Here is a 15,071-nt window from a genome sequence, read left to right as displayed (position 1 = left end):
TCTAAATTGTCCGTAGGTGTGAATGTAAGTGTGCTTGGTTGTCTGTCTCTAAGTGTAGCCCTGTGACAGACTGGTGACCTGTCCAGGGTGTCACCCTAAGTCAGCTGGGATAGACTCCAGCCCCCCGTGACCCTAGTGAGGATTAAGCGGTGTATAGATAATGGATGGATGGATGGACATTGTGAGTAAAAACGATTGTTGTTGGATGAACGTTGATGCATTCAGAAAACAAAGAAATATTCATGTTAATTGTTTTGCCTTTGTCCCTTCTTTTTCCATCTAAGTACCATTTTTCTCTTTGTCTTTCTTTCGAAACACAAGTGATTGAAGTAAAACTTCTGCTTAGCTGCAACAAAAGGAAGAGGATGAAGGGCTGCAGTCAGAATTACTGTTTACAAATGGGGCTGTGACTAATAATTATTGTTATTGTTATTTGGTCATAAAATGTCAGAAAATGGCTAAAAAAAAAAAAAAAGTCAATTAGTGCTTCCCAAAGCCCAAGATCATGTCCTCAAATGTCTTGTTTTGTCTACAACCCCAATATTTCCAATTTACTGTCATAGAGGGAAAAAAACATCACAGAAAAAGTTCACATTGAAGAGCCTGAACCAGAAACGAGAAGTCATGTCCAGCATCTCCGCAACACATCCGCCATGTGTAGAGGTAATGAGGTTGTAGATGCTTGTTGTGTAATGTTGTCCCACTCTTTCCGAAGGGCTCTGAGAAGTCGGTGGACAGGATAAGTTTGTCAGACACTTCCATCCAGGGCTGCCAGAAAATATTTACTTGAAGACAAATAGTGGATTCAAGTGCCTGGCTACCTCCCCAAACATCCATCATGCCACTCTTGTCTTTCTCTTGTCATTTGTGGCATTGTGTCATTTGAATAAAACTGCATTTGAAGGTGATCTTTTTACACTCACTGGTCAGAAGAGTGTTTATTTACTGGTCACGCTGTTTGATCATTTTCCTTTAAAGACACATCTAACTAGAGTTTGGATTAAATCAATGGTTAGGAATTTGAACAGCTGAAAAACTTTGGCGACAAAAATTTTTCAGATTTTGTGATGATTCTATTAGAAATGACATTTTCTAACCTTTTCTTTAAGTCAGAAAAGAAGTCCATTCGCTTGTTGCATTTACAGCTTTGTTCAGTGTAGCTGGTTGATTAATTGGCTAATTAATGGCTGGCTATTTGCTGCAGCTCTATTTACAGATATGATTTTTTTTTTTGTAGGAATTATTGTAATTTTAAATAAAATGTAAAAAACTTGCTGCCCACCATTGGAAAAACATAAACTATACTATAATTGTGTTCAGCTACTCAGGCCTTTTGACACCCAATCTACATCCCAACACCAGGAATCTTGGTGTTCTTCAATGAAATTTGCCAAACAGATTAAGTCTGTTGTTAGGGTTGCTTCTTCCAGCTGAGGAACATTACTAACCTGAAATCCATCCTCTGTCTGAAGGACATGAAGACTGTAATCACTGCATTCATTTCCTCAAGGCTAGACTGCTGTAGCTCATTGTACCTGAGTATCAACCACTCCTACTCTGTCTCGTCTGCAGCTGGTGCAGAATGCTGATGGAAGATATTTAACTAGTACTAAAAAAGAAGAATTCATAAAGATGACACTTTCTTAATCCAATATAATAGATTTATTTATGTTTTTCCCCCCAGATATTGCACAGAAAACAAAATTGTACAACTGAAGACTGCAGTGCCTGTAGAAAAGCAAGAAGATACATTACTGAAAATGAAAATAAGCAAGCTGGAATAAGACTAGAATAGAAACAGTAGCATGTTTCACTGGCATTGATTTTGAGGTAATATCACACATGATAAAGAAATGCTGCACATGAAAATGAAATATGACACATGACTATTAAATGTTGCGAATTAAATTGAAATTTTACACATGCATTGAAATATTGCGCTTCAAATTAAAATATTGCACACAAAAACGAAATATTGCCCGTGATACTGAAACTTATGTTGCACCATCTATTAAGAAAAGTAATAATGCAAATCTATTGATAGTATTGTTCAGATGTGCAATGTTTCAGCTTTTATATTCCATCCATCCATCATCTATACACCGCTTAATCCTCACTAGGGTCACGGGGGGCTGGAGTCTATCCCAGCTGACTCAGGGTGAAGGCAGAGGACACCCTGGACAGGTCACCAGTCTATCACAGGGCTACACTTAGAGACAGACAACCAAGCACACTCACATTCACACCTACGGACAATTTAGAATCACCAATTAACCTCAGCATGTTTTTGGACTTGTGGGAGGAAGCCGGAGAACCCGGAGAGAGCCCACGCTTATTATTATTATTATTATTATTATTATTATTATTATTATTTGTTTCTATATTTTTAAGCAATGAATTTGATCCTACAACTTTTGCATGTTTTAGCATTTTTATAGTATTGTCTTTTCTTTTGAACAGTGGTTTTGTGAGCTTTTATCTAGTCTTGTTTTGCACCTACTACCTGTTGCTGCCTGTCTGATCACATGTGCAGCACCTTTGGTCACCTCAGGTTGTTCAAAACGTAAACAATTAAACTTGACTTGATGTGATGTGGTTTCAAAAGTAATAGTAATTTCAAAGCACGCGTCCATTTTGCTCATATTAGCCATTATTGTTTTATTTTCTATTGTGTTTTTTCTTTTTTGTTATTGTTGATGTCTTTATATTAAGCATTCAGTGAGCTTTTGAATTGCCCCTGGGGATAAATAAAGTTATATGAATCGAATTGAATTCAAGTGAAACGTCCTATTTCCATATTACATGGAACGCACCATCAGGAGCGTCTGACGTCATCACGTACCGTTTGGCGCTGATTTTCTCTTAACTGGTCTCCGGTCAGTTTTAGAGACGCTACTGGGACCGTACGAGCACTTCGCTGCTCGATGCGCGAATCGATCTCAGGTCTGTGAACGGAGACGGAAGCGGTAGCGGCATACATGACGGTTGGCGCGTTTGTACAAGCTGTTGGCGCCACAGACTCACAACTGAGTGTGTGCAAGTCGGTGGTAGAAGCACAGAACAGTCAGTGTAGCGAACTTTTCAGTTAAAGTCCTCTTTTTTGTTGCTAACTCACCTCTTCACAGCCATGACGAAGCTTTCAGAGGGCGCAATTGAGGTAAAGTTGATTTTCACAGTACAACTAATGCGCTAAAGTACTTTTTAGCGCTAAAACTTGGGTAGGTTTAGTAGAAATGGGTGCCATTTACTTGCAAGTGTTGTCTTTGTTAAACTGGACTAGCTAGCTAGCTAGTTGTTTGCAGCAATTGTAATTTAAAACGATGCCAAATGTCACATTAACAATTGTTACTGTTTGTGTCTTTTAAACACACTGTTTTTTTAATTTTATTTTTGTTAAGTATAACTTTGGCTCGAGGTTAGATATAAGGGTTGAGTTAGCCATCTGTTTTCAGATTAAACGTCGTGTTTTATATCGAGCTTGTTAAGTTAAACTAACAAAATGTTTGTGTTGACAGGCTCTATCAAATGGCACCGGTGGCAACGATGCAGTGCTGCAGCTGGTGGTGAGTAGTGTTCACAAAAACTATGGTCACACAGTGTTTCTTAATGTTTGTCTAGTGTTTTTTTTTTTAAACTTTGAAATTGCACGGTTTTGTCAAAAGTTTGAGTCAGGGTTAGGAAGAATTCTGCGAAGCTTTGTGAATCTGCATTTCACATTTTGACATTTTACTATTAGCTTTTAATTGAAAACACTACAATGTATTTTTTGGTATTAATTTTATACATCCGACAGCAGGAGAGATGAAGACAAAGACAAAAGGAGGGAAATACAGGCAATATCTGAATGCACTTTAATAGTTGAATACACTCTACACCAAAATTCCAACAAAATACAGTCGTCCTCAAATGTATTGATACCCTCCCATTAAAGAAGGAAAAGACACAGCTGTCACTGAAATAAGTTGAAATTGACAAAAGTAATAATAAATACAAATTTAATGAAAATCATGACATTGCTTTTGAATTGTGGTTCAACAGAAATATATAAAAAAAAACAACAACAAGCAAACAAGCATGACGGACCCGTAAACTAATAATTTTGTTGAACAATCCTTTGAGCCAATCACTGCAATCAAGTGTTTTCTGTAACTCTCAATCACACTTTTTTTCTTGCTTTTTTCAGTTTCTAATTATTTGAGTGACTGTTGTGAATTTTGCCTTTTCTTTAATGGAAGGGTGTGAATACATTTGAGGACGACTGTAAATGCTGTCAGGGGTCGCAGAATTGCACAGAAGACACAAAGCTTGATGTTTATTTTCTTAAATGTATTGAAAACTGTCACTTATATGTCACCTTTAAGAACATTCGCAAGATTGATGGAGGAAATGGTCCAGCTCGCTACCGAGTGATGATGAGTGATGGACGGTACAGTCTGTCGTGTAAGTCTTGTGTTTGTGTGTTTTTTTTCTCAGACGATTTAAAAGTATTCCCTGAAAAATATTCTCCCATCTGTTCTCAAGATTACAAAACAGCCTGACGTTAATCACAAGCTTGACATTTTAACTTTATATTTCCAGCACAACTATCGCATAAGTACAGACTTTTAGTTTAGTTTAGATCCATAGCAGACAAAAAGATGTAATTCTGTGATTGTTTTTGTGGAACAGTAGTCACTTAAATGTCAAAAATTCAGACATTAAACCTTATTTTTTTGCATCTTAGCTCTCCTAATTCGATGTAGTCTCAATAAGTTGCATGGGGTTAGCATTTAAATAGCGAGTGCGATATAGGAAGGTTAAATGTATGTATGGGCTTTGTTTGCTTTGGCTTGTTTTTATTTGACACTGCGCCCACCTAACTTTCCCCTTTCATGGCTCTCCACCTTTGCAGCCTTCATGCTGTCCACCCAACTGAACAGCATGGCTGAGGAGAACGTACTGGCCCCAAACTGCATCTGTGCTCTCAAGAGGCACGTGACCAACATACTGAAGGATGGACGGTATGATGATTCGGAATAAAGATAAATACAAAATATGCCAACAAGCCTGTTTTCTGTGGTTTATGGAGATGTGTCATTACAGGCGAGTGGTGATCATTTTGGAAATTGACGTCATTAAATCAGCTAAAGATGTTGCTGGTAGAATTGGAGACCCTATTCCTTACACTGAAGGTAAGACCTCAGAATACATGTCATGAATAGTGAAGCAGTGCTCATTGAATATGCTTGTAAAGTGAGACCGATGGAGATAAATATAGTCACACATAATGGGCCATAGTGTTCCTGCAGGCTAATACTAATACCACGTCTTTTGCACTGTTTGAAAATGTGATTTATTTATTTAGCTTATTTTTTATCCCCTTTTCTCTCTCTCCATATATATATATATTTGTATATATATTTATTTCTTGTGTGTTTATTCTTATTTTTATCCATCTCTCAATATTGTTTCGGTGTGGAACAGGTACACAAAGCATTTCACTGCACGTTATACCGTGTATGACTGTGCTTGTGACCAATAAAGACCTTGAATCCTTGAATCTTCCTTGCAGGTCAGAGCAAAGCACCGCAATCAGCTCCAGTTCCTGAGAGCCGACCTCCACTGCAGCCACAAAATAAAAATGAAAGTGAGTAAAAGTTTTCATTTTAACTTTTGAGCATAAATTAAAATTATTGGAAACTTTTTTTTTTTGACAAATACTTTGAACATATCGTTCTTAAATGACCACCAGATGGCAGCATATTGCTATTGCCCATAACAATTTGGGTCACCCACAGATTTGCAGGACACAAGTAATTTTGACAGCCCCGTTGAGAAACATTTTCATTTTTAGCTTTCTCAGACCTTTCTCAAGTTTCCTTTTTCACAGTGCTATTGACTCTCCCAATTCTCCTGAACTATCTTGTTTCATGTTGGTGCTTGATGTTATGAACTTTAACAGCTATGAGACTGTGTTGATGTCGAGCTGTCTCTGCTTGTGTATGTCAATCACTATGTTTATTATAAGTACACAGAATACACAAAAGAACAAACACACTGAAGAATGTGGATTAGCTCTATGAGCAAATCAATTTGTTTATGAAACACTGACAGTTATTCATGTCAAAGATAAGCAGTGGTTCCCAGTATAGCAGATAACTTGGACCACGAGAGATGTGCCATCCAGCTGTCAGAAGGGTTTTTGCTGTCTTCCAGTGTGTGTCATAGCAGGTATTCATCCCTCTAATCTGCCGTGTGGGAATTGAGGTTGTGGCAACCACCCTCCTCATCAGCACAGTCATTGTTCATTTCTCTGTGTGTGCTTCTTGATCTGGGGGCTTAATTACCAGAAGTGCAGTGGTTGGCAAAGTGGGAGGACTTAAGTGGACACTTTGAACTCTAATCCTCCGCGTGAGACGCACACAAATCAAATGTGCAGCGCTTGTTCAAACGGAAAATCTCAAAGTCAGGCAGCACCACTCTCCGGGGGAAGAGCAGCTCCAGTTTGTTATAGCATTTCACACTCTGCCCTGATTCTGTGAAATGTGAATCATCCTTCTCACCAAAATGCTGGATAACACATCTCCAACTTGGGTTGACAAGATTTTTGTTTCCTGTACGAGTCTCCCCTGCTTGCCAGACTTGAGAGTCAACAGTGTTAAATTTACTTTAAGTCAATAGGTTTTTTCTTTTTTTCCATGAAACTTCCTTCATGAAGTGAGATAATTACGGTGATCAAGCAGTTGCAATCCAAAGAAATTGGATTTTTGTAATTTGTCTCTGATGAATAATGTATGTGCCTCTCTCTTGACTCCTCTCCATCACTGCTCTTCATGGATCATTTATTTTTCTCTTCATTCCTCCTACAGTGAACAGAGTATTCAACAGAGACTTTGGGAAGAAGGCTTCATCTGCTATGCCCAGTACTCCAGGGGGCAGCTCCAAAGTTGTGCCCATTGCCAGCCTCAACCCCTACCAGTCCAAGTGAGCATGTTTGCTAATAAAAGAAATGTCAAAAAGCTGTTTAATTGCTTTTAGGGGTAGTAATGATGCATACGTGCGTAATAAAAACAACAGAATTAAAAAAAAAAAAAAAAAGCACAACTTTAGAATGCAAAACAATACAGTAGCCCTGCTGATGTGAAGCTTTCTATTGTGAACTGAGACTGTCAGAGAAATGCTGAATCAACACACCCATGGCAAAGCTTTAGCTTGTTGTGTTACATTGGACTCTATCCGATTAGAAGTAGTAGTACAAGTATTTTTTGCACCGTATGCCTTGCATCATGTCTTTATTGAGCCAGACCAGATCAGCCGATATGACCTTACTGCAGACATATTGGTACTGGTTTATATGTTGGCTGACGAAGAGATTGCAGAAGCAAAAGGTCAAAGACATGACTGAATTCAGTCTCTATATAGTTCCACTATATAGTCTCACAACTTTATTTTTCAACTTTAAAATGCCCTGCTAATGTCATCTTGGTGCGGATCGGGGTCACTACTCCTCAAAGAGAATCTTTATCAAAACTGTTTATTCAAAAATAAATAAATAAAAGACTTCCAGCTGATAAATCTTTATCAGATTTTAGGAACTCTCAAATGTCAGCATTGGTATTGTCCTCAAAAATCCAGTCTTGGTCAGTTTTTGCTCTGTGATGTTAAACAGACTGCAGTTGTGTGCAACAAGAATGTTTGGAGAAGTTTTTGGAGGATGAGATTGAGCCTTAAAATATATGCCTAGCATTTCTACAACACCACTGAGATCACTGTAGTTGCATGTGTAAGGCATTACGTACAGAGAGATGGAATGTCGAGACCTAAACCACCCGGCACAGTTTATTGACCCCTCTGGTGAAAATTAAGATTTTGACCATGTTAACAAGTAGACAAATTATGAGCAAATTAAGCAGTCAATGCCTTGACTCAGCATTTCCACCTTGAAGCAGCGGTGTACAGATGACAGTCACAAAAACGCAGGTTTAGCTGGCCAAGGTTTTATACATAGCAAACCTAAGAAATCCATTTTGTCACCCTGTGGGTCCAATATTGCAACTGTCCGTTGTGTAGTGCAGAGTCGTTTCATAGTGGCTGAGCAGAGTCGTTGGTGAACTGATGTGCTCTAGCTGGGGCCAGTTATGGAGGGTTAGGTGAAGAAAGAGCAGTAGACTTCATAGAGCCACACTGGGTTTGCAAATGTAAAACAGTTTCCTTAACGGATACTTGCCCACATTAACAATCAACAGTCAGTTAATCGTTGAATAAAACACAGTGGATGTTGTTCTATATACTGAAACCAATTTTAATCAGTAACACAAAATGTAGAAATTTGAACAATTAGTAAATACCAGTTTGCCTAAATAACAACTATAACACAACTGGCTAAGCAAAATTACCAGTTTAAACACAGAAAACTAACCTTTAAGATTACAAATGTTTTCTGAGAAAATTTATATCAAAATGAACCTCATACCTGTTTGAACATTGAAGTGACTTGTTCACTGCAGGTCATGTTAGTTCAGCTGCTGCAAACAGCTGCTCTGCTGAAACAGATGTCCACAAATACTGTTGCATCAACTTTATCAGTCCAGGAAATCTGTCGGTATTTGCTGCCACCTTTAAAACGGATTTATAATCAGAACAGACTGTTGCTGGAAACGTGTTAGCAACAATAGCAAGTGCAGCTGCTCTCTGCTGAAGGACACTCTGCTCCTGGCCTGTGTTCGCATTTTAAAACTCTAGTTTACAGTTAGCATGAGCCTTAGATAGCTCGTGTAACTGGACCACTGCCAGACACCTTTTGTTTGTAGTTTTTGTTACAGAATTCATCAACACAACTGCCGCATTTAAGAGTAAGAAGCAAGGAGGTGCGCTTGTTTTATGGGTGGTCAGCAAACACACCTGTAACTTCACCTGGTGGAGCAACCAGGAACTACAGCAAATCTGCAATACAGTTTAACTGACTGTATTTTGTCTTCTGCCTTTTTGGTTTATATTTTTAATGGATATATTTTTTTAACAGTCACTAATGGATTAACAATTATTTGTCAACATCTCAAATCGCCACTTTCTTAATGAGGCAATGATGAGGATGAAGAGCTACAGTTAATCCAGTTGAAGGCATGGAGAGCTTATTTTAAAGGAAGAAACTTCTAAATATGTAATTTTGATACATGAGGATGAAGTTGTCGGGTTTAATCAATGACTGCAGAGGGACTTCAACATCACAGGCCTTCCTTACAGAGTTGATTAGTCAAACATAGGTGTTACTGATAAGATTACTAATGACTGTGTTGAGGAATACCAGTCAGGGATTTACTGCAGATTTAGTCATTAATGTCATTCGCTACACCTGTGCCTATCTTTGGAGTAAATTGTCAAAATGTCCTTGTAAAGCCTTTTACGGAGGAAGCAAGTGAATGATGCATGTTGAGTTACTCATTGCCATTCATCCAAAGGACCACCGGGGGGCAGATTATGAAAAGCCTGAGTTAGTGGATGGATGTATGATTACATACATGCACATATGCAGCCTGACATTCTGGACTCATGAGATCCTCGAAAAATGAATAAAAATGGCACGAATGAGCCCAGACTTGTCTGTTTCTAATAGGTGGACGGTCCGGGCCCGGGTCACCAACAAGAGTAGCATTCGTACATGGAGCAACGCGCGTGGCGATGGCAAGCTCTTCTCCATGGAGCTCGTTGATGAGAGCGTCAGTATTCCTGTTGTCCCACTGTTCATTTTCTTGTTGTGTAACTGCAAGGTTTCTTGCAGTCTTGTGCTGTGCCTGGCCTACTTTTCACATTCACCAAATTTTCTGTTTTAATTACAGGGAGAGATTCGAGTGACTGGTTTTAACCAAGAGGTGGACAAGTTCTTTAGCCTGATTGAGGTTGGGAAGGTGAGACGTTCCTCCAGATAATGAATCAGTATGTTCTAATTATCTGCCAGAACTGTCTTTCGCTGTGCTGTTAAAGACAGATTTGGCTGCAGACAGTTCTATCAACAGCTGCCAGTACTTTGTGAGTTAAAACCACAGAGACTATGAATGAGTCATCTGGCTGCACTGTACCCATACAATAAGCGGCTTATGATCATCTGCCAGCCTTTGTTGATTCCCTCCCTAACTGCCTGAAGTCCTATCTTGTTTGCACCATTCAGTCAGGTGAAATGCTCCCCAGATCTCTGATTAACATGTGGTTCATCAATCTGTATGGGCAAGGTCTACTACATTTCCAAGGGCTCCCTGAAGATTGCCAACAAGCAGTACACATCGGTGAAGAATGACTATGAGATGACACTCAATGGAGAGTCGTCCATCATCCCCTGTGAGGACAGCTGTGATGTTCCCGTGGTGCAGTGTGACTTTGTCTCTATCGCTGACTTGGAGAGCAGAGACGCAGATACCATTATTGGTAAGGAGAGCAGTTATGATCTTCCCATTTCATTCTGAGCCCAACCTGTGTCACTCAGGTCCCAGACAACCGTAATAGTTTATTGTCTTTTTACCAGACTTTAGTATGAGAGCAAAGTTGGTAAACAGCCCGCAGCTTTAACTGCAAAGACAAAGACATGGCCTACTGTCAAAGATAAAACATGAATCCCCTTGCACAGTGTTGAAATTTAATCAGGAAAACAATCTGCAGAGTATAGCTCAAGTCAGATATCCTCAGTAGAAAATGAGTCTTCTGACAGTTCAGTTGTTGTTTTGTTTATTGTAAGTTGCACAAGGTTGTCGCTGTTGGTAATTTTTACAAGTGCTTATAGGTATTTATACACTGAAGTAGTGGGTGACATAAACAAATGAAGCTGCCAACTTTAAACCCTCCAAGTACAATGTTGTAACAGTGAATAGCACATTTAAATGAAGCCAGTGTTGGATAATGTAAATTACATTTATAAACCTCATAGGTTAAAAACACATGTTTAAGGCAAGTCAAACATTTGATGTGTTGTTTTCTATTCTGCCTGTTCTTTTTTCTTTTTTCCTCAAATTCAAAGTATAAAATATTATGAAACAGCCAGTTAGACCAAAGCTGTGCTATGGCAGTTTTTTTTTTCTCTCTCTTTTTTTTTTATAGAACGCTTCAGAATTAAGGGATAGATAATGCATTGGCAGCATTTTCCCCCATAGATATGCAAGCATAATTGATGTTGCACGAAGTGATTTCAATTTTGATGTTGAAAACCCACCAAGCTCTGCTCTATGCCTCATCACTCGGAATCCGGCCATGTAAACCCCTTCGAGGCAATGCTTTGGGCTCACGTTGTTCCCTATGCTACGTTGCTGTAGCGATTTTGTCTAATTAAAACTATATTTTTTGTTTAAATGGTGCCATTCCATTTTATGAGACATTAATTCTGATGTTGTTTTCTATATTCTGTACACTAAACAAGACCGAAGAGTTGCATAACACACTGCACAGGGGAGTGATAATGTAATTGCCCATCAGTGAACATGCGGTGCACCAAACCTACAGGTGGCTTATGTTTGTGTCTTCCATAATTCCTAGTATACAAGTGCACATTATTTTCTTTTTGGCTCTGCGAGGCCTAAACACATTATAATTCTCCTCGGCACTGTGCATTGCAAAAAGCACAAACCAACCAACCGATGCTTAGAGCCCCAGCTCCTACTGAGGTGTTCCCAAGCACCCAATAATAAGCTATCATAAGCTGAGGATAGAATTTGTAGTGGAAAGTGGAGCCGGATATGCGGGGAGGTTGAGGTAATTACAGTATACGAGCCGAGAGATAAAAGTGGTATAAATAATACTGATGACAGTAATAGCCTGTAGTACAGATTGACTTTGGGGCCCATGGCAGCACCGATGACAAAGTGAGAACTTGCTGTCATAGGTAAAATGAGGTAAAGATAAGGAGCCGGCTTGTAATTCTTTTAAGGAAGACTGCAGCTTGTATTGCTGTTTGAGTAATTTCCCTCCAGTTGGCATAACATTTTTTCGAATGCAAGAAGACGAATAGCACTGATAATGCCACTCTTGCACATTTTGCAAACAAAAGCCGCAAGTCTATTGTGCTTGGTTGCATTAGTCAACAAACTATGCTTGGCAAGCTGCATATTTGGGAACAATTAAAGCACATTTCATGGTTTCTTTTTTGTATGAAGAATTCAAATGCCTGATATATAGGCGTGCGACCTTACACTTGATTTGAAATTATTGAATCACAAATTTCCCAAGAGCCGTTTTGTGCTGAACCTAAAATGATCCATGAGTGTCAAAGGCATGAAAGAAATGTGATCATGATCTTGTTGAGATATATTGTGGTCATGATATGACACAATCCACGTCTTTCAATTTTGAATCGGTCTGGCGGGAGATGGAGAAATAAATCCAGTGACCTCTGCGACGTGTAACACTGATTTGTTTTTCATTACAGATGTGATTGGAGTGTGCAAGAGTGTGGATGAGGTGACCCGCCTCACAACCAAGACCAACCGTGAAGTGTCCAAGAGAACGCTCAGTCTGATGGACATGTCTGGCAAGGTGGTGACTGTCACACTGTGGGGAGAGGAAGTGAGTATAGCCTTAAGAGAAAGCCTGACATGTGTAATGGAGCAGAGATGTTGTGTCTGGAGCCTTTTCAATGCGTGGTGAAAATCAATACCAGTCTTACATTGCATTGGCATGCTTCCGTTAATGGTTAAGCTTTCCTTCTGAGAACGCTCCTCTTTCTAAACATCAATTATCTGTGAACAGTCATGTTTCAGATGAACCCGAAAGACCTTTGTTTGTTTGATGTAGGAGGGTGGAATCATTTACTGTGAATGACTGACTCCAGACTAAAGCTAAAAATTCCTTTATGAAGCTTATAATCTTCAGTTTTGGGTGAGAATTATATCAGAAAGGTGTTTAATTAGTAAGGCTACCGAGTGCATTTGGTGGTCACAGTTCAACAGCTTGAGAACTAAACACATTTAACAGTGTGCGCAGTGTTTAACAGAAGCGGATATGTTCTAAATTGTTGTCTAAATACCCTGTCGCCGGGTGATGAAGTAAGTGTGCTCCTGCAGTTGATTTTTACCTGTGGCTCAGAGGGACTGTGCTGAGTTCATCATTTTTTTTTCCTCCTGACAAGAGGCAGAGTGTTCCGTGTTTGTTTGTTCGATGGATACCCCTTTTCCGGTGGGATTTGATGAAGTACACAAGATGTATAGTTTGTAAAGAACAATGGCAAAGCCAAACAGCAAGTGGGGATATTTCCCTTATATATGAGGGCTGTATTGTTCCCCCCCTTCTCTCTCTGTTATTGTTTTTCCTCAGTTGGCATCCGCAGGCTATTATTGTACAGAGTATTGAAAAATTATAAAACAAAAATCAAGTAAATACACCAATAAGGAATGTGCTCATAGATGAAAAAATATATATATATATTTTTTTTTTTCTCTGATTCCATTATGACATTGATACTTTGTCAAACATTGGATTGTTAATAAATTCAGTACAGATGTTCATGTTCTTACTGGATGAGTTGTAATTTCGGTTTGTCTAATTCAAACATCTGCAAAACTAAATAGCGTTTTTATCAGCCTCAGCTGTACTTTGTATATACGGTGTTGATTGCCATTCTTATTCTGCAAAACAGAAAGAGAAGAAATCAAAAGACAAATGTATGGAACAGTGTTGTTTTAATACCATATTTGTGTCTTTCCATAGGCAGAAAAGTTTGATGGCTCTGGACAGCCCATTTTAGCCATTAAGGCGGCGAAGCTTTCAGACTTCGGAGGCCGGTCGCTCTCTGCATCCTTCAACAGCACCCTAATGATCAACCCAGACATCCCTGAAGCATACAAGCTCAGAGGCTGGTAAGTGAGCCTGAGGTTCATAGATAAAGTAGTGCAGAAAATTGCTTATATGTTATAGCAGCTGTGCACAAAGCGCATTTATAGCAGGTGTTAAACATGGCGTACATCTTATGCCAGGAGGCTATTCTTATTTATTTCTGCAACTGGAAGGCAGCTTCTTGCATGAAAATAATATGGGTGTAATTGAAGGATTTAAATTACAAGTTTCCATTTCCCAAGTTGCGGGAGTGCATGCTCTGATTCTCATTATCAAGATTAGCTTCCCCCATTAGCCACAATGCAGGGGGGCGCTTCAATGAAGCATTACATATAAATGGAAATCATACTTAATCTGTGGAAATGCGTTTTTTACTCTTCTAATCGCCTTTCCAGACGAAATGAAATCCAGACTAATTTCTGTATGATTATGTTGATTGTAGCATTTCTGCTCTCTGGGTGTGTGTGTGTGTGTGTGTGGTCGTGCAGTTTCTACACACTTCTCTTTCATGTTGTTTTCACTTGAACACGTAGGATTATGTAGGAATTAGTCAAGATGTCTTCTTTGTCTTTGAAAACGGAGTGTTTATCTGTGTACATGTAGTTGTGTGTATTGTTACATAGTTGAGTTTATAAAGAGTAAAGCAGCCAGATGCAGAGTTGTAAAATAGTGCATTAACCCAATTAATTCCTCGTCTTTCTTGCATTGAAATAGAGAAAATATTTTATACTCAAGCTTTCATATTTTTCTGGCCTCATGTGCCAGTTCCTTGATTCATCATTATTTCCTCTCCATGGTGCACAGCATGACAAGGAATAAATATGCACCGTTATGTATGTTTTTTCTGTGCACCAGAGATGAGGATTTTGCCGGCTGTGTTGTAGGGTTGCTTTATAAAGCGGTAAAGGTGGGCATGTGATTGATAGATTAGACAGCACTCACAAGGAGGGAGGGGGCCTACTTAACCTCACTCCAACACTGTGGCACACTGATTGATCTGTCCTCTTTATAGATCCTACTTAAGCAGGCTGTGTCTGACCCCTCCTCTCTGACATGAAGGCAAATGTCTGTGTTTGTCACTGGAGATTCAATCGATTCTATCCAAAGGGTTTCATTTATTCACCTCTCAATACCAATGGCTGCTCCACAATACGAACGAAGACAGTAAACAGTTCAAATTTATTTTGTAATAAGTCTTGGGCTGTCTTTTTTTATCCAGCCTTGAAAAAAAATGTGACTGAATATTTGTACTTGATCAGAGGACTTGATCTGCATGATCAGAG

The 15,071-nt window shown here is 39.1% G+C and overlaps 1 protein-coding gene across 1 annotated transcript in view; it reads left to right on the top strand.

Annotated features, from left to right (window-relative positions):
- Positions 1-3,025: 3,025 nt before the first annotated feature.
- rpa1 (replication protein A1) overlaps positions 3,026-15,071 on the top strand; it is a 29,087-nt gene continuing 17,041 nt past the window's right edge. Inside the window, exons 1-12 of the mRNA XM_008299157.1 lie at positions 3,026-3,157; positions 3,516-3,563; positions 4,362-4,440; positions 4,892-5,000; positions 5,083-5,171; positions 5,552-5,626; positions 6,849-6,963; positions 9,593-9,695; positions 9,816-9,884; positions 10,206-10,398; positions 12,386-12,522; positions 13,663-13,811. Coding sequence (XP_008297379.1) covers positions 3,128-3,157; positions 3,516-3,563; positions 4,362-4,440; positions 4,892-5,000; positions 5,083-5,171; positions 5,552-5,626; positions 6,849-6,963; positions 9,593-9,695; positions 9,816-9,884; positions 10,206-10,398; positions 12,386-12,522; positions 13,663-13,811 — 1,196 coding nt within the window. The 5' untranslated portion in view covers positions 3,026-3,127. The remainder of the gene's footprint in view (positions 3,158-3,515; positions 3,564-4,361; positions 4,441-4,891; positions 5,001-5,082; positions 5,172-5,551; positions 5,627-6,848; positions 6,964-9,592; positions 9,696-9,815; positions 9,885-10,205; positions 10,399-12,385; positions 12,523-13,662; positions 13,812-15,071) is intronic.

Source organism: Stegastes partitus, unplaced genomic scaffold, assembly GCF_000690725.1.
Source record: "Stegastes partitus isolate 25-593 unplaced genomic scaffold, Stegastes_partitus-1.0.2 Scaffold1384, whole genome shotgun sequence".
Classification (NCBI taxonomy): Eukaryota; Metazoa; Chordata; class Actinopteri; family Pomacentridae; genus Stegastes; species Stegastes partitus.
This window is presented reverse-complemented; position numbering and strand designations above follow the sequence as displayed.